General features: G+C 41.8%; 1 protein-coding gene and 1 long non-coding RNA gene across 3 annotated transcripts in view; one reads left to right on the top strand and one right to left on the bottom strand.

Annotated features, from left to right (window-relative positions):
- AHRR (aryl-hydrocarbon receptor repressor) overlaps positions 1 to 22,576 on the top strand; it is a 135,382-nt gene extending 112,806 nt beyond the window's left edge. Inside the window, exons 7-10 of one of the 2 annotated variants that reach the window (XM_043508518.1) lie at positions 2,667 to 2,866; positions 6,011 to 6,120; positions 7,637 to 7,775; positions 18,667 to 22,576. In XM_043508518.1, coding sequence (XP_043364453.1) covers positions 2,667 to 2,866; positions 6,011 to 6,120; positions 7,637 to 7,775; positions 18,667 to 19,786 — 1,569 coding nt within the window. In that variant the 3' untranslated portion in view covers positions 19,787 to 22,576. The remainder of the gene's footprint in view (positions 1 to 2,666; positions 2,867 to 6,010; positions 6,121 to 7,636; positions 7,776 to 18,666) is intronic. The other variant, XM_038389080.2, reaches the window with a different exon arrangement.
- LOC122458848 overlaps positions 2,676 to 23,643 on the bottom strand; it is a 31,027-nt gene continuing 10,059 nt past the window's right edge. Inside the window, exons 2-5 of the long non-coding RNA XR_006279128.1 lie at positions 15,578 to 17,484; positions 5,230 to 5,323; positions 4,057 to 4,151; positions 2,676 to 2,813 (exon numbers count right to left, since the gene is read on the bottom strand). This is a non-coding gene — a long non-coding RNA (uncharacterized LOC122458848). The remainder of the gene's footprint in view (positions 2,814 to 4,056; positions 4,152 to 5,229; positions 5,324 to 15,577; positions 17,485 to 23,643) is intronic.

The raw sequence follows: 23,643 nt of genomic DNA, 5'->3' as shown, positions 1-23,643 counted from the left end.
CACTTGTATCTATTCTCTAAAGTTACCTATGGCTTTGCCTCTGGAGAGAAGGACTGCCAAACACAAGGGATTTCCCTGCTCAGGACACTGATCCACAGCAGAGTTTGAGTCCCCATCTTATTATGTAATTCCCAGCATCTTCTCCCCAATATGGAAGCAAATGTTTGTTCTTAACCCGATGGTGCTCAGTGCTAATGCACAACAGCATGTTTTAACTCATTAGATAGACAGGCTCTTTGCTAACTATAAGGTGAATGTTTCCATCTAACCTTCCCCACCAAATACACCTTCCCTGTAGAAACCTCTTCGTTAGGTTCCTTACATGGCATTTAAGATAATCAGACGCTCAGCTTTTGTAGGCAAGAGCAATGTGGCTCAGTTTATCACAGTCCTTGAACCATGTGGTCTCTGATCTAGAGTCAGCTGCTAAGAAGTGAATAAAGTCTAAGGGCCTGAGTGTTGACACTGAAGGAGAAGGAGACCTTCTCTCTTTATGCAGGTTTCAGAGTGGTAGCCGTGTTAGTCTATATCAGCAAAAAAAAAAAAAAAACCCGAGGAGTACTTGTGGCACCTTAGAGACTAACAAATTTATTTGGGCATAAGCTTTTGTGGGCTAAAAAGTAGGTTTTAGGCCACGAAAGCTTATGCCCAAATAAATTTGTTAGTCTCTAAGGTGCCACAAGTACTCCTCGTTGTTTTTCCCCCCCTCTTTCTGCACTATCCTGGCAGCTGCTGAAGTAAGCTATAGGCTTCCTATAATCCTCCCTACTCCAAGCTACAAACTCAGCTGTAAAACACAATCCAGAATATACACAGTTGTGAGGACTGGTAGAGTTTTCATGATGTCATTTTAGGTGTTGCCAGAGGCATCGTTTCATTTGTTGTACACTAAACAAAGAACTTTGTGTGGGGACATTTATTAAGTATATACACAAGATAAAAAAAGAAAAAACAAGTGATAATATTTAAAATTCAAAGGATCAACTTTTAGATTGTATAGTCTTTGGGACAGAGACTGTCATCTATTATACATTTGTACAATGCCTGGTACAATGGAGTCAACCTGGCTGTGTCCTTGAGATGGTATCACAATATAAATGTTAAACAACAACAACAACAATAATAATAAATATTCTCCCTCTCTAATTTTGTATAGAGCCTTTAAAGGGAAATCCCATTTTTAAAAGTCTCAGATAACTTTGCTGAAGATAAGAGAGAGTCACTTGTAGGTGATAACTTCCAGAGTCTTTTATTAAAGTCCAATCCTGTTTGTTCTTAAGCTAAAACAAGACACACAAAAAAACAGGGAGAGAAAAATAGCAAGAGATAGGAAAATACAGATTCTGTCTTGGATACTTGCAGTTCACTTGCTGCTAGGCCATGGGCATAGTATATGACCCAGTTAGCTACTTCTGGGTCCAGGCATTACTCCTGTAGCTCTGGAAAACATTTGGCTGGAGTACTTGTATTTTCCTCTGGTAGGCAAACTTCTACTGAGATCAGGCTGCTGGTAACAGCTGTTAGCTGTGAGCAACTTGGCAGGCTAAGCATTGCAAGGTTAGATTTGTCCTGTTGGCTGAGCTCTTACGGTCAGAAGATAAAAAGAGAGATGGATAAGTGGAAGAAGTGAGGGAGTGGAAGTCGATGCACCAGGAAAGAGATAATACTAAGAAAGCTCAGGTTCCCATCTCAGGAGTTTCTCAGGCACCTTGGAGGCAATCATGTCATGTGCTCCCTCCTGGCTGTGGTGGTTGCACTGTCAAGCCATTACCAGTAGCTGGCAGAGCAATGAGGTGAATGCCTCCCTGAACCTTTGCACTGGTCCCTGACCATGTCAGCTGAGGGAAAGGGGTCAAACTGCAGTATGTTCCAGTCTGGTGAAGAAGCCCTGAGATACAGTGGTCTGTCCCTCCAGACTCTTTCTTCTCAAGTCTCAGCAGCAGTGTTGATCTTTGCTTAGCACCCTGCTCTAGGACAGAACTGTGCAGAAGGCACTAATCTCAGACTGAAACTCCAAGCCTCCCCCCATCCCTGACATCTGATTGTGGGTACAGTGGAGGGTAAAGGTCTTCAGATAGGGACTGAAGGTTCCCTTCCTGCCCCATACAAAGTATCCTGACATTTTGAGCCTACTTTCCCTCCCATCTGCATCTCTTCATGGTTCCTCTGCATTTTGCCCCAGCCATGTACCTCCCAGACAATACACACAATTATTTCACAAGGGGATGGGAGAGAGAGGAAGAAAACTCAGGAATCTTCATCCTGGAGAGATCAGATCATGGAAAAAAAACCCAGTTCCAGCTCCAGACTGAGGCATACAGGAAACTGTTACTTAAGCATCATAAGCTGCTAGACTTGGCTAATGGAACATGATACAGAACTTCTACTCCAGCAACAGGAGAGGAAAAGGCTAGTTAAAAAGTCTCCATTCTAATCAGTATTATCTCCCCTTTCCATGTTTCAGAAGTTGATTTGGACAGCCACACATTAAACATAATAAAGATAATGAAATATATATTAAGGGTTTATCTGCATGTGTTAGAACAGATAGAACATGAATATGTTCAATATTATTTGAACATTATGGTCTATAGATCATATTACCATTTAAGTGTTTTATACATTGAATGCTTATGATAATTTTATTCTGTTTCTTTACATAACAGACAATGCAGTTTCAAGGTAAACTGAAGTTTCTCTTGGGACAAAAGAAGAAGTCCTCTTCAGGAACAATATTACCCCCTCAGTTGTCCTTATTCTGCATAGTGGCACCACTTCTGCTCCCTTCTATGACAGAGCTGAAGATGAAAAGTCTGCTTGTGAAAGCAAAACACAAAGCTGATGATGCAGCCACAATGGATACAAAGTATTTTCAAATGAACCTTTTAGTATTTATCATTACTTACTGGGGATTTATACTTATTAAACATGTAAAAAGCATAGCTTATTCTAAATATCCCTTTGTTTAAAAACTCTCAATCTTAATAACAGTATCTAGCTTCTTTCAATATTTTTGTTCTTTCCTTGCTATTGTTCAAAAGATATCAACATAATAAATAGTTGTGTTAGATGTAAAAGTGGCAAATAAAAATATATCCATTCATTTAGAGGGAGTTCTCAACTTGCCACAGTGTGTAGCATAGCTACTGTTTAAAGAATGACCGAATGGGCAAACCTTAGTAGCAAACTGAGGAAGGGGGAACATTTGGATGCTAAATGTGCCTGTATGGGTATCTGGATGCATGTGAGGGAGAGGCAGACCTGATCTACACTGTAAAATGGAACACACTTGTCAACAATTGTGCTAGCTGACCTGGGGCGGAACATGATGCAGCAGTCAGTGTAGCCCAGGACAAAGTATGTCCGGTGTTTGCTCCTTGGTAAATTTCCTGCCTCTTTTGTGATTAAATCTCAGATTTAATGTTTAGATTAAAACAGCCAGGAGTCTGGTAGCACCTTAAAGACTAACAGATATATTTGAGCATAAGCTTTCGTGGGTAAAAAATCCACTTCTTCAGATGCATGGAGTGAAAATTACAGATACAGACATAAATATATATTGGCACATGAAGAGAAGGGAGTTACCTTACAAAAATGTTTAGATTGTGCTCTGTAACTTGCACTGAATAGTACCATATACCATGAGTTCCAGTGATGACAGACGACTTGTGGAATATGGTATTGTTCAGTGTGCGCACGACTATCAGAATCTGGCTGTTAGCATTGTTTTTGTATATGCTGTATGTGTACTATATACCCATATGTTATATTTCTGGCAAGTTAACCACTTGATGTCATTTTGACAAGGCAGTGGAATTGTTGAAAAGTTGAAGGCGATAATGGAATACAAAATAGTTGATCTCTAGGTCAACATTTGGAATATAGCCCAGGTCAGTGGTGATCAGAAGTCACTACAACTTGCCAGCTTTTCAGTGGGCTACGTGAAATGAGTTGGTGATCTCGGGCCAGTTCCTATTAGAGAACTGATTATAGCACAAGCATTATTGGCAGTCTCAGCAAAGGCAAGGATGTAATAGGAATGCAGAATGAACTAACCTTTCACCTCTAGGGTCCCTCCAGTCCCGGGTTGAGGCACATTGGCATGGCAGTGTGGGGGCGCTTACACAGCCAATGTCCATGTCCTACCTTTTCTGTTAATAAAAAAAGAATGGTAGGGTTTGTCTTCATGCACAGTTAACGTGGGAGATTGGGACCTAGGTTAGCCTGGCTTGGGTCTGAGCACTTCTACAGCGAAGCACTACCCATATTACTGTGTCGTTATTCTTCTTGCACTCATGTTATGAGTTTGGGACATAGTCCATGGTTCTTTGTGATGTGTTTCTCAAATGCAGCTGCTGTGGCTGCACATAGCCATCAGGGGCTTTTCTTGTGGCCACAGCCTCCTAGATGCTGATTGGGAGGGAGGAAGCAGTGGCTCTTCCCCTGTGGCCACCAGCAGTGGTTGGGCCCTTCCCTCCTCTGAAGACACAAAAGCTGGAGGAAAAGACAACCAGTGTGAGTTCCCCACCTTTCTGGGGTTGGTGGGGTCAGGCTTCAGCCCTGGGGTAGTAGGTGGCAGGTTCCAGCCATGGGGCTTCAGGCTCCGTCCCCAGGCCCCATCCCCTGCATGTAGGGCTTCAGGCTCCGTTCCCTGGCTGTGCGGTGGCAGGCTCTGGCCCCGAGCTCACCACACCCCCCATCACCCCTCACCCTTGCTGTCTCGCCCAGTGTCCCATTGCCCCTGGCTCCCACTGCCTCCATCCCCACCTACTGTTTAATTTGTCCGTGGGCTTTCTGGGGCTGAGTAAGTCTGCTGTGAAAAGTGATATTTGTATGTGTGTTAATATCACTTTTCACAGCAGACTTGCTAGCTACCAAGTCTTAAAGCAACCAAAAAAGCAAAAGAAACAACAAGAAAAAAGACAAGAATGTTCAAAGCACCTTATTTGTGTTTCTAATCTGTTTAGGTCCAGTTAAGAATAGAGACAACTGTACGTATTTTTTATTATAGAGTCCGCAAAAAATTCAACATAAAAAATAATGATTTGTACATGTGTATGTGCATATTTATATGTTTTTCCTAAAGGTAAGTAAGTATTTTAGGAAAAATTGTCAGAGCAGCCACCAGCAAGAGTTGGTCGCCACACTCTGAGGCCACGTAATAATTTGTTTGAGAACCCCATCTAGGATTCTTTCCCAATCAATTGTGTCAGCTTTGGGAGAACTTACCTGTCCTTCACGGGGAATTGTGGGAAGGCACTGGAGGACTATCAGCACTCAAGTGACTTTTGCCTGTGTCTTCATTGCAAAGTGGGCAGGTTTCCTGTTGAGTTAAAGCAGAAACTGGGCTCTAACCTGTACCCCCAGCCAGATAAATTAGGCTTAACGCATCTCCAAACCTATATTAAAGATTTTTCTGTGTGGATGTGGGGAGGGAGGGACGGGGGAGGGCGTTGCTAAAACCCAGGTAACAGCCCAAGTTAACTGTGCAGTGAAGACTATCACCTTAGAATCCAGTGAAGTCAGTTTGGCACGAATCACAAGCTCTAAAATGCTTTAAAAATAAAGACTGTGACTGATTATATATCTAAACTATGTGATGATTCTTGCTACATGTTGAAGCCCATTTACTAGCATTTATCTTTAATGCTAACACTCAGATACCTTGGTTGTATAAGAATCTAATGGAATAGAATTGAATGGAAACATTACCATTTATTTCAATCCAATCTAAATGTTATTATTCCAGGAAATAAGTACTGAGCAGAACATTCTTAATCATATTTTTTCTTAACAGTATGTACAGTATTCCAGTCCCACACTGGATTGGAAATTCATATGATCCAGCAATTACTGGCAAACATTTAATTTTAATTATCACACATTCAAACCATAACTACTTAATACATGCTTGCTATTTTAAAAGTCATGTCTTACTCAGTTTTGTGTTTGCCCTTAGCTGAATTGTCATTCACTGACCAAATATTTTCACATTGTCTGTCTTCTGCAGTTCAAAAGCTATTTCAGGTCTAAGTGAAACAGAATTACAAGGAAGAACCAGTTACCATGAAGGTGCAGCTTTCACAAATGTGTTACAAAATGCTGAAAACCAGATTAAAGGTATCAGTTTGCAATAATTCTGTATTACTGACAGTTTATGGAGACAATCTTCCTCCCCCCACCCCCCCAATTTAAGTTTTCCATCTTTTAGTCCCAATTTTCCATTTTTCTATTGTCTGCTATTGTGATGTAGATTCATCAAATATAAGATAGAGAATGGCTAGAGTATGGTGTCAATACTAGCTGCCTAGAAATACAATGTTACCAGTTCTCGCAATTTTATCACAAGGCTTGTGATATTGTGTTTTCTTAAAGCTTCAGCACCCAGATTCATGTGATTAAAGATATAGTAGGCTATACGTCTCTAGTGCTCCCTGGGGAAAGGGTGGGTATTGATCCTGCCTCAGCTGCCGGAGCACAGCCCTCCAGCTGTGCTAGCTGAGGTGTCAGCCCCTCTTGTGTGGGGAAAGTTAAAGTAGTCCAAACAAAAAGTCATTATGCTTCCGCAGCCATGAAAGGCCTTTGGAAAGCTGAAGAGAAAGGTATCAGCCCTTCTCTTTTCTGAGGGGGGCTGGTCAGCCAAGGCTCTCAAGTAGTTTCCCTAGTCAGTAACCTTTTCTTCCAGAGCCTGGAGAGCTCTGGGATGCAGTCCTGCTCCTTCAGAGTTCCACACAGGCTGCACTGAGCAGGGAGTCTCTCTTTTAAGGACCCACCCCCCTCCAGGCTTGACATTCCTTACAGGAGGCCAGGTTGCAACTGATTGTGCCCAGAGGAGCTCTTTAACCTTCTGCTGAGTGGGGTTGGGATCTGCCCCACTGCAATGTGAAAAGTATTAGCATTCATTAAAAACAGAGAGGTTTCTCATGGTTGAAGCAAAAAGCCTGAAAACATGATGTGAGTGTACCCTAAAGGTGCAAAACCAGACAGCAAATAAAAAGCAATGAAAATGTATTAGTTTTTTTAAGGGTTTTGTTTTTGTTTGTGTGTGTTTTGGTAACCTGACTCATGATTTCTGAATGCTTGGGACTTACACTACTATGAGAATCTATGATCTGCTATAGCTGTCTTTTACAAATTGGCAGGGCGTTTAATATAAAATGTAAGAATTTAGTAATCCTCTTTGCTGACTTTTGATAGTTATTTCTCCTCAAGCCTTCCCTTCTCCCTCTTCCCTATACAGATAACTCTATTAACTTCTTTTTTGTACAGGCCTGAAACCTTGAAAAATCGAACTGTCTTTAATACAAGTTCTCTATCACAGCCACTTTCACTGTCTAGTTTCTCTTGAATCTTTTATTATTAGACAGGAAAACCTGTACTGAACTGATGATACTGCAAAATCTCACTGATTACAGTTTAAGTGTTTGAAAATTGAACATTTAATCTTTTTCCAGTGTGCATTCTTGCCTGTAATTTGCCTAGTTAATCTTAGACATAACACATTCTGACTTGCACTTTTCTTTGTAACAGATACTAAGGATACCACGCATATTTGTGAGTGTCCAGTAGTTTATTAGGTTATATAAAACTAATAAAATTGTTTGCACTAGAATATATTTTCTTTTAATTTTTCTAGCAAACAATGGAGAAAATGGCATTTCTCTATTCAAAGTACTAACAAATGAAGATCACTGGGTCTGGGTACAAGCTAATACTCAAGTTCTGTACAGGACTGGCTGTTCAGAATACGTCATTGCCTCACAGCAAGCTCTAAAGTAAGTATATTTACGTTTTCCTGTAGTTCTTAAAGATAAAGATACTATTCACCAAAAGTAGGACTTTCCAAAGCACTTAAGTGTCTTAGGAGCACAATTCCCACTGAAAGTCAATGAGACTTGGGCTCCAAAATCACATAGGTAGGATTTTCAAGATTTTCAAGCCTAATTTCATTAGAGACGTCACTTTGCCAGTATAATTTATGTGGGAAGCACTCAGGTACTATTGTAACAGCCAGTAGTACAAAACCCTAAGATGAATGACGACTGACTTCACAAGCACTTTCAGAGGGCCTTACTCAACACAATATTTGTATTCTTCAAAGAGCCAGTTCCTAGAGGTGCACAGATCCTATCTCCACAGTATGTTGGATCATTTGGCACCAAGAAGAGCCTCTCATGGAAGCCAGAATAACCCCCTAAACAAATCATCCCTTCAGTAGACTCCTAGACAGCTGATGGGGAGGAAAGTTCATGCAAGTAACTTTCTCCCACTTGACTTTCATAACTCCCAATTCTTAAGACCTTCAATCCTCCCATTTATGGTTTAGAAACAACTGGGAGTCAATCCAGCTCTGGACTACAATATTTCTCTTTTGTGGCTACAGATTTTGGGATGGTATTGGCCTTCTGAAGTATGGGGAACACATTCAGAACAAGAAAAACTATGACGGAGGCTCTTCTCAGCCACCAGCAGAGTGTGCTGCAGGAAGCCTTCACTGTCCCGTCATTGCTGACCCCTTGGTTGCCAGTGTCCTCTTATTTTATAATATTTGAGAACCATGGTCATTTCTTGCTCTTTATGGCTGATAGCTGAATGATGTTGTCAGAGGCAGGGATTATAAAGTATCCTTGAATCTCACCCTTTAAACATTTTCTGTGATGATGTAAATAGGGAAGCTTGTGTTCAATGCAAAAGGTATTCCACTGGGAGTAGAATCTGTGCCCATCTTAGGAACCCATTTCTTATTACTATCGATATAAGCCTCCCTATTCACATGTTCTCTATTATTTGGTCAGACTGCCCATAGAACTGTACATAGAGGGACCAGACCCTCTCTATGTAGAGCTCCCCTCTTCTCCACAAAAAAGGCTCGGCCATATTTCTGGCATGGTCTCTTACACCCCCTCCATCATGGACCTTAAAGAGGCCTCTCTGCAGTCTGTGCTGAGGAAGGAAGTAGCGAGTGGGTGGACTGGGTGCAGGGCCAGGAGATGTGCACAGAACCCCCCTCACTCTGTGAAAATTGTATTTAGACTGTTGCCCCTTGGCTTTGTTGCTTTTTGCCTCTGTCCCTCTCTCTGTTCTCACCTATCTTCAGTTTCTGTGTGTTCTTCTTTCCTGCCAGTGCGCACGCACACACAGAACAATACTCAGCAAAAAGCCCCTCTCCCCACATAATCCAAAACTCCTGGGTGCTCTGTTAGGCCTTGTGTCATGGAATGTGGCTCCTCTCCCGCCTTCTCCCCGCAGAAACTGCACGGACTCCAGAGGTGGTGCCTTCACCATATCTTTTTATTTTAAATGTTCCCTCCACCTTTTTCACAACCATCCCCATGCAACAGTCTATTTACAGTGTTAACCTAGCTTTTGGCCCTCTCATCAGGGCCTGAGGGGAACAGAAGACTCCCTACTCTGAGCCTGTGTGGCTAAGCTCAGCTAACCCTGTTCCTCCCTCTCTCCCCTTTACACTTCCTTCCTGTGCTTCTTATCAGCCTTGGGCTGGTGGGGTAATTGGCTCAGCTGGCCAGCCTGATTAACTAATTCCCCCCATCAGCTTTCCCCAGGGGAGCTAATTCATATCTGAATGATCAGAGTGCAGGCTCACCTGTTTGCACTCTGTCATGTCTTGTTTTAGAAGTAGCACTTCAGCTGCCTCACAACTATCTTAAGCGCCTGACACATTTACACATCAATTTCACTGAGTTTTTAACTAAAGACATAACAAGGTTTAACCCAGCTCATAACAGCATCAACAATCTCAGCTTCTCCCCATCATCACGATGAGGCCTAAAAGGTGCCATCCAATAATCCATCCCAAACAGGAAAAAAAAAATTTAAAAAATTACAAATGGTATAAACTTACAGTGTCTTTCTGTCAGGCTGTCAGGGCAGGAATATAGGTGGCTGGGCCTAGTGGTATGTGTAGGGTGGGGGCAGATACTCATGACAGCTGGGGTTCAAAACCAGGAGGTCAGGAGCTGAGTGTCAGATAACATGAAGGGCAATTTAAGAAACCCGAGGTCAGGGTCAGGATACAACAGCTGGGTGAGCACTATGAAGCAGGGTGGAGCCCAACTATATGGGCAGCTTCCTCTTCCTCCTTCCTGCTTAAATAGGGGGAGCGGGTCAATCGGGCACAGTCGTGTTCCACCAGTTGGGACCCAGGGCTGGAGCCTTCTATCTAAACTGGGCTTTAAGGAGTCACAGTTCTAGCTGATGCCAGTAAGCATCAAGTGGAAGATTGGAGCATGATGTGTCGTTGTCCCACCCCGGCCAGGAATCCTGCAGACCCAGATTTGAGACCCATGGGTCGTAACACCACCCTATGCCCTAGAGACATCCACTGGGCAACATTGGTTCAGGTTTCTCAAGGTGGTTCCTGAAGAAGGCTCATACCTGGGTGGGGGCATGAACATTTTCTGCTGGCTCCAGGTCCACCCATCTAGGCCATAGCCCTCTCAGTCAATTAGATACTAGAGCCTAACTCATTTCAGTCTGGCACCCAAGACTTTCTGAATGATGTATTCTTCATGCCCTGTATACGCACCTGGTGGGAGGGGTCCTGTGGGGAAATAAATTCTCTGAGAATGGTTTTAGGAGTGATGCATAGAACACCAGGTGGATTATAAGAAATTGAGGTAGGTGGAGCTTGAAGGGAACCAGATTAATTTGTTGCCAGATTTGATAGGGTCCAAGGAACTGGTAGTCAAACTTACTAGAGAGTCTATCCATACGAAGGTTCTCTGTCGAGAGCCATACTTTTGTCTCACTGAACACGTAGGGCTCTGCTAATGAGGCTGATCTGTGTGCCATTAGTAGTCTTTCATTTTTTCGAGGTGTTCCTCACTTCCTCCTGGATTTCATGGATCCATTGTACTGATCTGAGGTGGTCAGGTTAGAGGAGGTCTAGGGTAGCTTCGGTGAAATTCAAGGTTGTACCCAGAGTCAGTGCAAAAAAAAAAGGGTGGGGGACTTGGGTCTGTGGATGCCTGGTCTGCATTATTATATGCAAATTACACATAGACCAAGTGAGGACCAATCATCTTGGTGATAATTGACATAGCATTGCAGGTACTGTTCAAGGATCTGATTCACCTTCCCTGGCTGTTCAACTGGGATGGTAGGTGGAGGTGTGGTATGTATGGATCCTCAGTAACATAGTTTCACGTTAGAATCGGGAAGTGAATTGTGGCCCTTGATCGGTGGTAACGTGATCAGGGAGGCCATGGAGACTGACTATGTGGTTTATCAATAGCTGGGCAGTTTCCGCAGCAAAGGGTGCACCAGTGCAAGGAATTAAGTGGGCCCTCTTGGCAAAATGGTCTACCACAGTCCAAATCTGGTAATTCCATGATGAAAACTAAGGCAATGGCTGTTTGGGGGCAGGATGGGGTTTCCAGAGGTTGGAGAAAGTTGCCGCGTTCATGGTTTAGTTCCTTGATAGAGGTGCATACATCGCAGGAAGCAGTGAATGCCTGCATTGTGGGGCACTGTGACATTAGCCAGGATATAATTTGGACTGTTGAACAGCTGTGTCCTCTCAATTCTCCACCCTGAGGTGCCTTTTACACTGCTTCGCTGTGAGAGTAACCACTCCTGGTCTGCTCAGACTCTGCCTCCAGCATGTAAATTGCTCATAGCTATACAATATGAATGCTATGGCCAGCCATTCTTGAATTACACTGCAGAACAACAGCAGCAAATTCCCAGTCCCAGATTTTCCCCCAGAAATGTGTTTCTTGTACAGCCCAGCCCTCTCCTGGAAAACACAAGGTCATATAAAGTACATCATTTTATTAATAGAAAATGATACACAAATTCTGTTATCTCAAATGGATTTTCCCAAACACTTCAGTCCAAATACACTGGTTTAGATAAAACAATAAAAAAAGTTTAACCACAGAAAGATAGATTTTAAGCGATTACAAGTAATGAGGCATAAAAGTCAAAATTAGTTGCATTTTACCTTTTATTTCTTTGTTACCAATATGTAACAAGCAGCTAAGTAAATTCAAAGCAAAAGTCTCTCTCACGCCATGCATCAGCAGTGTAACTGGCTGAAATCCTTTCAGACAGGATCCCTCCCTCAGCCCAAAGCTGTTTCTTTGTTCCTCAGGTGTTGCAGCTGCCAAGAATAGAGAAAAAAAGGAGGGATAACTTGGGTCATCTGTTCCCCATTCTTATACTTTTCTTCTTCTTTGAGAATAATCTCCAGCTGGAGTTTAGGAGACAGGAAGTCTGTGGGAAACTGTTTCTTTGCCAAGATGTAAATTTTTCACTCACACCCTTTTTCTTGCCAGTTAACCAGGTGATAGTTCATTTGATTTCATTGTCATCTGGCTGAGGCATCAGTTTACCTATTGTTTCCGAGGAACTGGTTTGTGGATGCTTTTCTAAACTGGGAACATGTCTCAGTAGTAATATACCGTAGAATTTTATAACTTTACATACAATGTTGCTGCACATATTTTACCAAGACAACAATGATCAGCAAATTATGAGTTTTCAAATGATACCTCACAAGCCATACTTCATACAAAATTTATCATAGTCTTGTAAAAGGGGTAAACGTAGTTGGCACAGATTGTAACAGGCACATTTGAGGCCAGCAAAAGAAGGAGGACACTTGGCTCTTAGAGCACCCAAAGTGTCTGATCAGTGGCGAGTCATGGCTTAACTGTACAACAGCCACTCTTACTGGACCCAGGGGAATGTAAATACAGTTATTCGCAAAGATGGTTACCTCCCAGGTGTCGTGCGACTCTTTATGTCAGCCAGTTCATTGGTCGGAATCCCAGAGGCAGAGACAGAATGGATAGTGGCAGAGAGTTGTGTTAAAAAAGTTTCAAGGCTTGAGAATGTGGGTCAGTTGCTGGCTGAGGTGTCGTGGGTTGGTACTATATTCTCCCTTTTGGGGCAGGGCACTGGCCTTGCCATTTTCAGTCCTGGGGCAGTATGTAATGGTGAAGCTGAATTTTGAGACGACCAAGGCCCACTGGAGCTGTCTTTGGTTCGGGGCCTTAGCCCTGCAGAAATACTCCAGGTTTTTATGGTTGGTAAATATTTGGACTGAGAGATGAGTCCATTCTAAGTAATGTCACCACTCCTCAAAGATGATTTTGATTGCCAGAAGTTCTTTATCTAGGATCTCGCAGTTATGCTGTCTGGGGGTAAGTTTTCTAAAGTAATAGGTGTGTGGGTGCATTACTTGTTCAGGACTGTGTTTTTAGGAGAGAATCAGGCTGGAGCTGAATTCCAACAAAAGCTTGCATGACATCTGGGTGGGCCAATATGGGAGCCATGGTCAGGGGTGCAATTTGCTTCAAAAATTTTGGAATGACCAACAGTAGAAATTTGCTAAACCCAAAACACACTGTAGGTCATATATATTGTGGGGAGCTGCCTAGCCATGGACAGCCTGGAGTTTGTGTAGGTCCATTGTGATTCCCTCTAGGAACAGGATAAAATCCAAGAACTCTTGGGAGACCTGGTCAAATGCACACTTCTGGAGCCTGGCATAAAGACCACTGTAGCCTCTCCAGAACAGTTCAAACATGAATGGTATGTTGTTCAGCATTGTCTGAAAACACCAATATATAGTCCAGACAGACCACGGTGCACAATCCAATATGTCTCGTAACACATTGTTAATAAAACGTTGGGAGTTTGCCAGCACATTTGTCAGCCCTAACGGCATCACTAAATATTCCAAGTGGCTGTAGCAGGTTCGGAAGGCAGTCTTCCATTCGTTCCCAGCCCTGATGCACATGAAGTTGAAGGCTCACCAGAGGTCCAGTTTGTTGACATGTGGCCCCTACACTGTCCAGTAATTTTGGAATCAGGGGTAGTGGATACCGGTTCCTGATCATTATCTGGTTTAAGACTCAGTTGTCAACATAGAGTTGGAAACTCATTTTTTCCCTCGATGAAGAGGACCAGCGCACCAGCTGGTGAGGTTGACTTGAGAATGACCCCTCTAGCCAGGTTCTCCTGGAGGTATTTACCCAGTGCAGCTAGCTCAGGTTCTGACATGGCATAAATCCACCCAAATGGTATTTACACTCCCAGCTGCAATTCTATGGGAGCAGTCACAGTCCTGATGTAGAGGGAGGGTTTCTGTGATCTTCTTTCAAACACTTTGGCATAGTCATGATACTTAAGGTGGAGTTCTGAAGTAGGTTTGGTGGGCATCCCTACTTTGGTGATGATCCCTGCCTGAAGCCCCCGAGTGCTGGGGCAATATTGATTTGTTCCTGACAATACTGCTGACAGAATTTTGAAGGGAAACTGTCCTCCTGTTCTTACCAATGAATGAGGTGATTATGAATAGTCTGCCATGAGAAGCCAAGAATCAGAGGGAAGTGCAGAGATTGAATGATGCTGAATCAAAATATTTCTGTGCTCCTGGATAATGGCTTCCAGGTGGACTGTATTCTCAATCACTAGTCCTGAAGACAGATGGGAGCCATCAGCCATCAATATTTTCCATAGGTCCAGAGTGGCTTTGTGTCACAAAGGAATCTGCAGGGCCTGGGTTGTCGCTGCATCTATGAAACTGTCAGCTGCTCCTGAATCAATGAGGGTTCATTAGCTGGGAATCCATTGGGGATCTCCAGGGATGTGCAGTCAGATAGGCACCTGCACATGGGAAGCCCCTGGATGGAGCTGGGTGCATGCCCCAATCAGGACTGAAGTGCAGGGGAATTCTTTCTTCACACAACCCAGGGCAGTCCTTACTGACCCTGAAGTGACTAATTTCCTGGGTTCCTCGGAGCTTGCACAGGACAGGGGTGAGCTGTCAACAAGTCAGATCCACCTGCACTGGTTCAGCAGATGAAACAGGCACTAGTTAATAGTATGTGGATGGGAGCTGCAGGGACCCTCCTTTTCCTCCCTTCATGCCTGTAACTGAATATCTATGTGGACGGCAAGGTCTGTGAAGGTGTCTCCATGTGGGCCAGTTCATCTTTGATTTTCTCCTGCACACCCCACCAGAATTGGTACTGCTGCACTACCTTGTTCCACTCCATGGCCATAATGAGATGATGGAAATGGGCCACATAGTAAGCAACATTTACCCTGCCACTGCCAGAATTTCCTTAAAGCAGCCTTGGCTAAATGTGCACAAGGCGGGTCACTGAAGATCTCTCATATAGATTGGAGGAAGGTGTTCTAATTTGACAAAACTGCTGTTACTCTCCAGCAAGGGCGAGGCCCAGTCCAACACCTCCCCCATCAGCCGGCAGATTACCAAGCGCATGTTGGCTGGGTCAGAGGTGTACATCTGGGGATGCAACATGAATAGAAAGCAGCATTGGTCCATGAAACCCCAGAATTGCTAGTGACTCCCATCAAATTGCTATGGTAGGGGTTCTGTGGGCCCAGCCTTTCTCTTCCTCCACCCAGTCATTAATTTGAGCTATAATGTTGAATTGAGCCAAATAAGTCTCCCAGAATTTTGCCCTGAAAGATACCGAGTTTTTTCATTATTTGAGCTGGGACAACCCCCCAGCCTCTCCCCTTTCAGCCCCGTGGGTTACAAACAGGATAGAAAACAGTTGAAAATGTCTGGTCTTACCCAATTCCGCATCCATGAGGCTGCTTTCCACTGTAGTCAGTGACCCTTTGATTTCCTTCTGGAGCTGAATTTTTAAATTCATGAATCCTTGATCCAGCTCATCTCAATTAGCAAATTCCAGATTAGCTATAGCTTGCTTGGTCTTCATTGTTTTATGGAAAAACTTCTGGTATATGTCAGTCAGATTGTTGGTCACCTCACCAATCCATTTTACCATTCCAGACTGGGAGTTTTGCAGCTGGAATTCCCAGTCTGTCCAGATGCTTTGTAGTTGTTGCTCCAACAGAGTTTTCACCTCTGCCTGCAAGTCATCTTTGAGCTCTTTCTGGTAAACCTCCAGATGCTGCTTTAATCCCTGTTGTGAAGCCTCCAGCCCCTGTTTCAGGTCTTGTTTTAAATCATTTTAGTCCTGTTATAATTCCTGATGACCTTTTTTGATCTCTACAAGCACCTCCATTATTTGCTCTATCTTGGTTCAGCAGGAATACCAGCTCACAGTCTCACTCCTTGGAAACTGGATCTCATTCCTCACATCAGTGTTACTCATTTCCGACCTGTACAGCTAGTCAAAGTTTAGGGCCCTGGGAATTTTCCAGCTGGAAGCACAACTTGATGCAGTCTGGTAGTTTCTTTGATGCAATCTTGTTTATTTATAAACAATGTACAAAATCCTGTTTCTCCAAAGGAGGAGGAACCAAGAACAAAAGGAGTAGTTTCTTATCTCACAGCCTTCAAATCTCTTTAGCCAAAAACTCTCTAGCTTTCTCCAGGGTTGCACTGTGTTCTTCAGCTATTGGTTGGCTTTGTTGTTTTTTGCCTCTGCCTTTCTCTGTGTTCTTATCTGTCCCTAGTTTCTGTGTATTCTCCCTTCCTATGTGTACACATATGCATGTGCACACACAAAAAACAATACTCCACAAAAAGCCACTCTGCCTACACAATCCAAAACTCCTGGGTGGCCTCTATTAGCCCTTCTCTTGGATGTGGCCCCTTAACTGTCCCACAACTATCTTAAGTGAAGGGAATGTTCACACATCAATTTTGATTAGGTTTTAAAACAACCCGTAACAAGATTTAACCCCACTTATAACAATATGAGCTGTATCTTTCCCCATTTTGGCTGTCCCGGGGCTGGGAAGCAGGAGAGGAGGCAGTGGGCATCTATACAGATAGCTCTTGCTTCCTGCATATGCCCCAGAAGAATTTCTAGACATCTTTCAGCTGTAGGGGGTGGATCCCATAATCTTGCCTATGAAGAGAGAAACCCCATCTCTCCCCAGGGAATCCCTCTCCCACAGTCTCCTGCCATCTGTTACTCCAATCCAGGGAATGAATTGGACCATTAAGAAGCAGACCCAAGGTGGCTTCTCTTCTTGTTCAAGTCTCTATTTTTGTGTTTGTTTTTGTGTGTGTGTAATTTAGGAACCTCTTTGATTCATATTTGGATGCCTTTGTTATGCAGTAAATAGTTAAATACCTCCATTGAACAAGGTAATCACGTGGGATGGAGTACCATGAGCATTGGTCCATGAAGTTCCATTCTTATTCTCCCCTAGCTAAACCACGTGGGCTGTAGCAGATACCCACTGTTGTTTTTGTATTTTGTTCATCATCACTTGCATCCTTGCCCCACAGGTCTGCCTGGTGGGGTCTGCCTTGTCAAACTGTGCAGTAGCTTGCTGGAAATGTAAATTCGTTTGCCATAAAATGGCATCCTTTCCCCCATTCTCCTCCTATTTATATACAAATACTTTAGTATGTTTGTCTTCATGCTTTATTTCAGAACAGACCTATCTTCTGCTTTACTTTTTACATTGGATGTTACTTCCCGCCCCCACAAATTTTCACTGATTTCTAAAAGCTGCTGTTGCTGCATCATACTTGTCTTTCTTCCTGAGACGTTATTTCTGCAAGAGAGTAACATGTTAGTTGTGTTTTAAGAATTTAAAATTGTAATAATATTTAGCAGGAGTTGAAACCCATTAATATTGTAAGTACCTACTTACAACTTCTCTCCCCCTTCTTAATCTATGTTTGTTGTAATGGGACAGTTTCCACATTATAACAGCATGGGCTCCCCCTACTGAGGATTCTTGTACTTACATGCTGAACCCATTCTCAAAACAAAAATTACAAGTATTGAGCTAAGTAACTAACTTCTGAAATCCCCATCAGTTTTCTCTCTCTTCCATTTTGAGTTTCTAATTCTGATATCCACTTTTCCCCAAACCAGTTTGGCTCTATACCTTAAATAACTTGGATTCAGTGTCTCACATCTTTCCTCTCTGATTAATCTAAATCCCAAGACAAGACTATACCTGTTATCCAAAAGCTAAGGCCAATTTTTTCATAAATGATCACTAATTTTGTGTGCTTCAGGTGTTGCTAATGAGAACTAAGGGATCATAGAGCCTCAGAAAATCAAGCACAAGATGTCTCAAGTTGGACACGTGAAAATGGAGACACCCAAATTAGTGAATGCTTGGGAGTATTAGTCTGGGCACTTCTTTCATCTCCTACAACAAACTACTCTGAAAAAACACACCTCTGCAGCTCTCACTCAAACCACTTAAATCAAAAAGTTCCTAACTATGTAGTACTATTTCATTTAAACTACTATGAACTCTGTTTTATTCCACACTATTGAAACCATTCCGTATACTCATATACTATGTTGAATAAACCATTCTGTATATTGAAACCATTTTTCTGCCCAGAACATTTGGTGATTTTTTAATAAAAAAGATAATAAAAGTAAAAGTTGTTACTATTTTAGTTAAGGTAATGGTAAAATGTACACCAAAAGTGGAATGGAATTTAACATGCATACAGTAGTTTAAATGAGATGGCCTTGCACTGTGTGTTTACATAGTATAAATATGGAATACATTATAAGATTATATTGGTATGGGTATGAGATTCCTGCATTACTCATGAGAGATGAATTATCCAAATCACACCAAACAAACAAATATGAATGAAACCTGTATCATAGAACTCCATTCTATTTTTTACATGGGTAACACACAGTACAGGAAAAATATTTTAGAGACATTTGACTGACTGACTTTTTCTGCTTTTATTGAAAGGGAAGATGATGTGCACCTGAAGGTACCAAAGAACATCACAAGTTTGAAAGGACACAAGGAAGCACTTAACTATAACTGTGCCATTGAAACTTTGGGACAGATGAAGCATTTTAACTGGACAACTGTAAAAAATGAACAGGATAGCATAAAAGTGAAGTTTGAACCTAATACAAATGACAAGTGTTTCATGCAAGAGGAATCTCTCAATTCTAACACATTACTTTTAGGTGTCCAAAACAACTGCAACACAAAAAACATTTGGACTTTAAAAAATTCATCAAGTTCTTGTTCTGTAAATCAACGCATGAATACATGTCCGAGCAGAAAAGTTGGACCGTTCTGTAACGGAGATCAAAGTCTTTTAAATTTAGCATCAACCTGTCCTTCCCACTGGGGTACTACAGAAAATTGCCAGTCTTATTCAGGCTTACAGCAATTTACAGTGGAGAACTACACTGCAGATCCTGTGAAATTACAACGTCCACTGATGTACCCAGAAACTCTGTATGACACAGTATTTCCTCTAGATATTCCCATCAAAACTGAATATGATTCTGATTCTGAAAATGTAGCCGATAGCTACATGATGTCACAAAGTCGAGTCTGGCTGGATGAGAATGGTATGGTGAAAAAGCAGCTGATTGGCTACCCTAACATGGTGCACCTTAAAACAGAATTGGACCTCAGTGAGCAACTGTCTCCTTGTCAAAAACCAACGCACTGTGTTTACACACCGCACAATTGGCAATGCATTGTAACAAATCATACCAACAATATGAATATAAACAGACCATGTAAAGGGTTACATAACAAAGAGATGACACAGGTTTGCCCCCAGAACTCTGCATGTTTGGAAAGCATCCATGACTTTCAGCCTACAGACTTCTACAATCAGTTCTATAACCCCAATTCAGTAGAAGAGAAAGAGCAGAATAACCAGATTTTTAAGATGCAATGTGAGTTTAAAAATCCCTGCTTGGTTCACACAATCAAGCGTGAACCCTTGGATTCTCCATCATTGTCTGATAATGGGCAGGATGGAATAGAGATGATTTTCCCTGAAAATGCATTACCAGGTCCTGTGTCTCATAAATCAACCGAATGTACATTTTTACAATAGATTTTGTAGCATCTGGAATATTTATGATATTGAAAAACAAGAAAAAGTTGTAGATTATCTTCCTGTTGGACTACATGAGTAACTACAATTAAAAACCAAAGGGAAAAGATTTAAGAAAATATTACTCTCTTTGGGATCTTTGGAAATGGAGTGAAGTAAAACCGCATATATCATGGCAAAGTGCTAATTCAGACCTCCTTTAGGTGTACCAATTTAACTTTTTCAAGCTTCCCCGCTTATCTGTTGTATATATGAATGCATTATTAATGTATAACTATATCTTCCTCTTGCCTTGTTCTATTGTTCATGGCATGATGTGGGTGAAATCCTGGCCCCACTGTGAAGTCAATAGCAAAACCCCTATTCGCTTCACCTGAGACCAGCCTTTCAACCTGTGAATCTAAGGTCTATATTTTTAGTTTTAGTTTCTCAGCTATTGCCTTCTCCCCACATTAATTTAATCACCTTCAGGCAAGGGCTTCTCAAACTACAATTGCTTAATTTAAAGGAAGACCATTATAGTGATAGACTCAGGGACCTCAATCTGTTTAGCCTGACAAATAGAAGGTTAAAGAGCGATCTGATCACAGTCTATAAGTACCTACACGGGGAACACATATTTAATACCGGACTCTTCAGTCTAACAGACAAAGGCATAACATGATCCAATGGCTAGAAGTCGAAGGTAGACTAATACAGACTGAAAATAAGGCATACATTTTTAAACAGCGAGAATAATTTCAAAGGATTGTGGAGGATTCTCCATCATTGGCAATTTGAAATCAAGTTGGGATGTTTTTCTAACAGGAATGCTCTAGGAATTATTTAGGGGAAATTCTATGGCCTGTGTTATACAAGAGGTCAGACTAGATGATCACAATGGTCCTGTCTGGTCTTAGAATCTACAAATCTGTTAATCAAAATCCAGTCACCTTACAAAAACAAGCTACAATTATTTCAGTTACTATACCTCTTCTTTAGTTACCCTGACAATTTTTATGTTTTACCAATCACATTTCCTCTATTAAAAATATTAATCTCTCCCCTGTTGCAGTTTGGAAGATCCATATAAAAAACAGGAAAATTTGACTAATTATCCATTATACAGGGGAGACAGTGACACACAAATTCATACACTTACAAAAATTGTGTTACGTGTATAATTAATAGGAAAAAAATCAGACAATTGTTTATAATTTGATGATGTCCCTTTAATTGGTCACTATGCTGTCCTCTGACTTCATGACTAGTTCCCATGCCTTCAGGTGATTATGGGAACAATTTTTCAAAAGCACCTAGGAGTACATCTGCACGGCAATAAAAGACCCACTGGCCCAGATCAGCTGATCTCGGGCTCACAGGACTTAGGGCAGCAGGGCTATAAAACTGCAGTGTAGATGTTCAGGCTCAGGTTGTAGCCTGCACTCTGAGAGCATGCAAGAGAGTTGGGTCTCAAAGCCCAGGCTCTAGCCCAAGCCCAAACATCTACATTGCAATTTTTAGCCCTGCAGCCCAAGTCCTGCGCATCTGAGTCTGCTGACCCAGGCTCTGAGACTACGTGCAGTGGATTTTTTATTGCAGTGTAGAAATGCCCTAAGTCACTTCGGTGCTTGCAAAAATTTTGCCCTAGGTCTCTTTCATGTAAAGGTTGCTGAGTTAATTTACTTGTGCTGAAAATAATATAATGCAATCTACAACTTCTATTTTGTTTTTTATTGTTCGCTTCCTGCACTATTGTTTTTAAATTGCACTATTTCAACTTTAAATCACTTTCCCATATATAAAAGGCATATTATGAAGAAAATGGTTAGATGTATTTGTGATTTTTATAAAGCTTAGAGTAAACATTTTCTTATTCAAAGTGTTACAACTAATTAGAATGCTTTCATTTCAGTAACTGCTCGTCAGTAACGGTGAGATTGTCATCAGTTATCAATCTGGCCTGAGTAAGGGGCAGCATGTAGTTGCATTGCTCCAGAAGTACAGCAGGGATGTACTTCTCTGCCCCACCCTCTTTCTCTCATCTGCAATACAGGTAGGCCACACAGGGAAGTAAGGGGCACCTTGTGCCCCCTTATATCCCTGCATTGGCACAGACGGTGACAATCTTGCCCTCATACTCTACTCTTACAATAAAGGTTTTGGGACTAATTCAGATTTTAGTATAAAGATGGTGTAATCCATGCCCCCATCTGGGTCTCAGTGTTCATGTTTCCTAAATTTAGGACCCAATCCTGCAACTTGTTCTGCACAGACAAAACTCTGCATCCAATGTGGACCCCCACTGAAGTTACTGGGGTTCTGTGTGGCCCCCAAGATCTGCTCTTATGGAACAAGTTTCAGAACTGGGACTACAGACTTTGTTTAGACTCCTTTAGACTAACTTACTTAGACTCTCTCCCATTTACCAACAGGTAACTCACACCCTGCCTAACACATCAACTCTGAATTTGACCCACTGGACCTGATTCTCCACTGCCTTGCACCTTGGGTAGTCATTTAAATCTGTGCAAAGTGGGCATCAATTTTACCAGGTCAGAATCGTAGCATTTTACACTTACTTTGGTTAGATGGAAATGACGACAGAAGGTGCAAGGTGGGTGAGATAATATCTTCTATGGGACCAACTTCTGTTAGTGACAGAAACACTTTCAAACTACTCAGAGCTCTTTTTCTTTATGTACTTTAGAACCTCAGAGTTACAAACACCTCAGAAATGGAGGTTGTTCATAACTCTGAACAAAATGTTATGGTTCTTTCAAAAGTTTACAACTGAACATTGACTTAATACAGCTTTGAAACTTTACTATGCAGAAGAAAAATGCTGCTTTTAACCATCTTAATTTAAATGAAACAAGCACAGAAACAGTTTCCTGACCTAGTCAAATATTTTTTTTAAGATTTCCCCTTTATTTTTTTTAGTAGTTTATGTTTAACACAGTACTATGCAGAATTGCTTTTTTTTTTTTTTGTCTTTGCTGTTGCTTGATTGCTGTTCCAAATGAGGTGTGTGATTGACTGGTCAGTATGTAACTCCTGTGTTCATAATGCTGAGGTTCTACTGTAACTCGAAAGCTTGTCTGTCTCACAAACAGAAATTGGTCAAATGAAAGATATTACCTCACCACCTTGTCTCTCGAATATCCTGGGACCAACATGGCTACAACTACACTACATACAGGAGGTGCAAGGCAGTAGAGGCTCAAGCCCACTGAGACTGAGTGTAAGGGAATCTAAAATATAATTCACATGCTGAGATGCCAGGAGGAAGGAGTGTAGCAAGAAAAACAACTCATGGGAGGGTATATAAATGTGTCAGTTAAAGTAAACCAACATCTTCAGGCTCCTAGGTGTGTAAATTACACGTTTACACTCCTTTGAGATCTGAGGGAGTCCAAGTCTAAATTAGACTCCTTTACATTAATTTGCATCACTTTAGAATTTGCTCCACTGGTTTATAGCTGAGCTGTTATCAGATATCTCATATACAGAAACTGGATATGGTATTTATCAGTGGAATTCTTTCTAATGTAAATCTTCACACACATACAACAACCTTAACAAATGGGTCTATGGAGAGCTTTTATCCTCTCTGTGGACAGAGAGAAGTAAATGTTACAACTAGTACACGAAGATCAGTTTCTTGTAAGCCACGGGTGTAAAGTACGATTTGCAAATAATAAATATTAACAGAGACAGTAAAAAAAACAAAGTAAGAATCTCACTATGGGAGTGTATTTGATGTACCGACATCTTTCCTGCCACAATTGATAGGAGTTACTCATTCTTCAAGCACAAAATAGCCCAAGAGCAACAGTTCTCAAACTGTGGGTCGGGACCCAAAGTGGTTTGTGATC

The sequence above is a fragment of the Dermochelys coriacea genome, chromosome 2 (genome assembly GCF_009764565.3).
Source record: "Dermochelys coriacea isolate rDerCor1 chromosome 2, rDerCor1.pri.v4, whole genome shotgun sequence".
NCBI lineage: Eukaryota > Metazoa > Chordata > Testudines > Dermochelyidae > Dermochelys > Dermochelys coriacea.
Note: the sequence above shows the minus strand (reverse complement) of the source record. Positions and strands in the feature narration are given on the sequence as shown.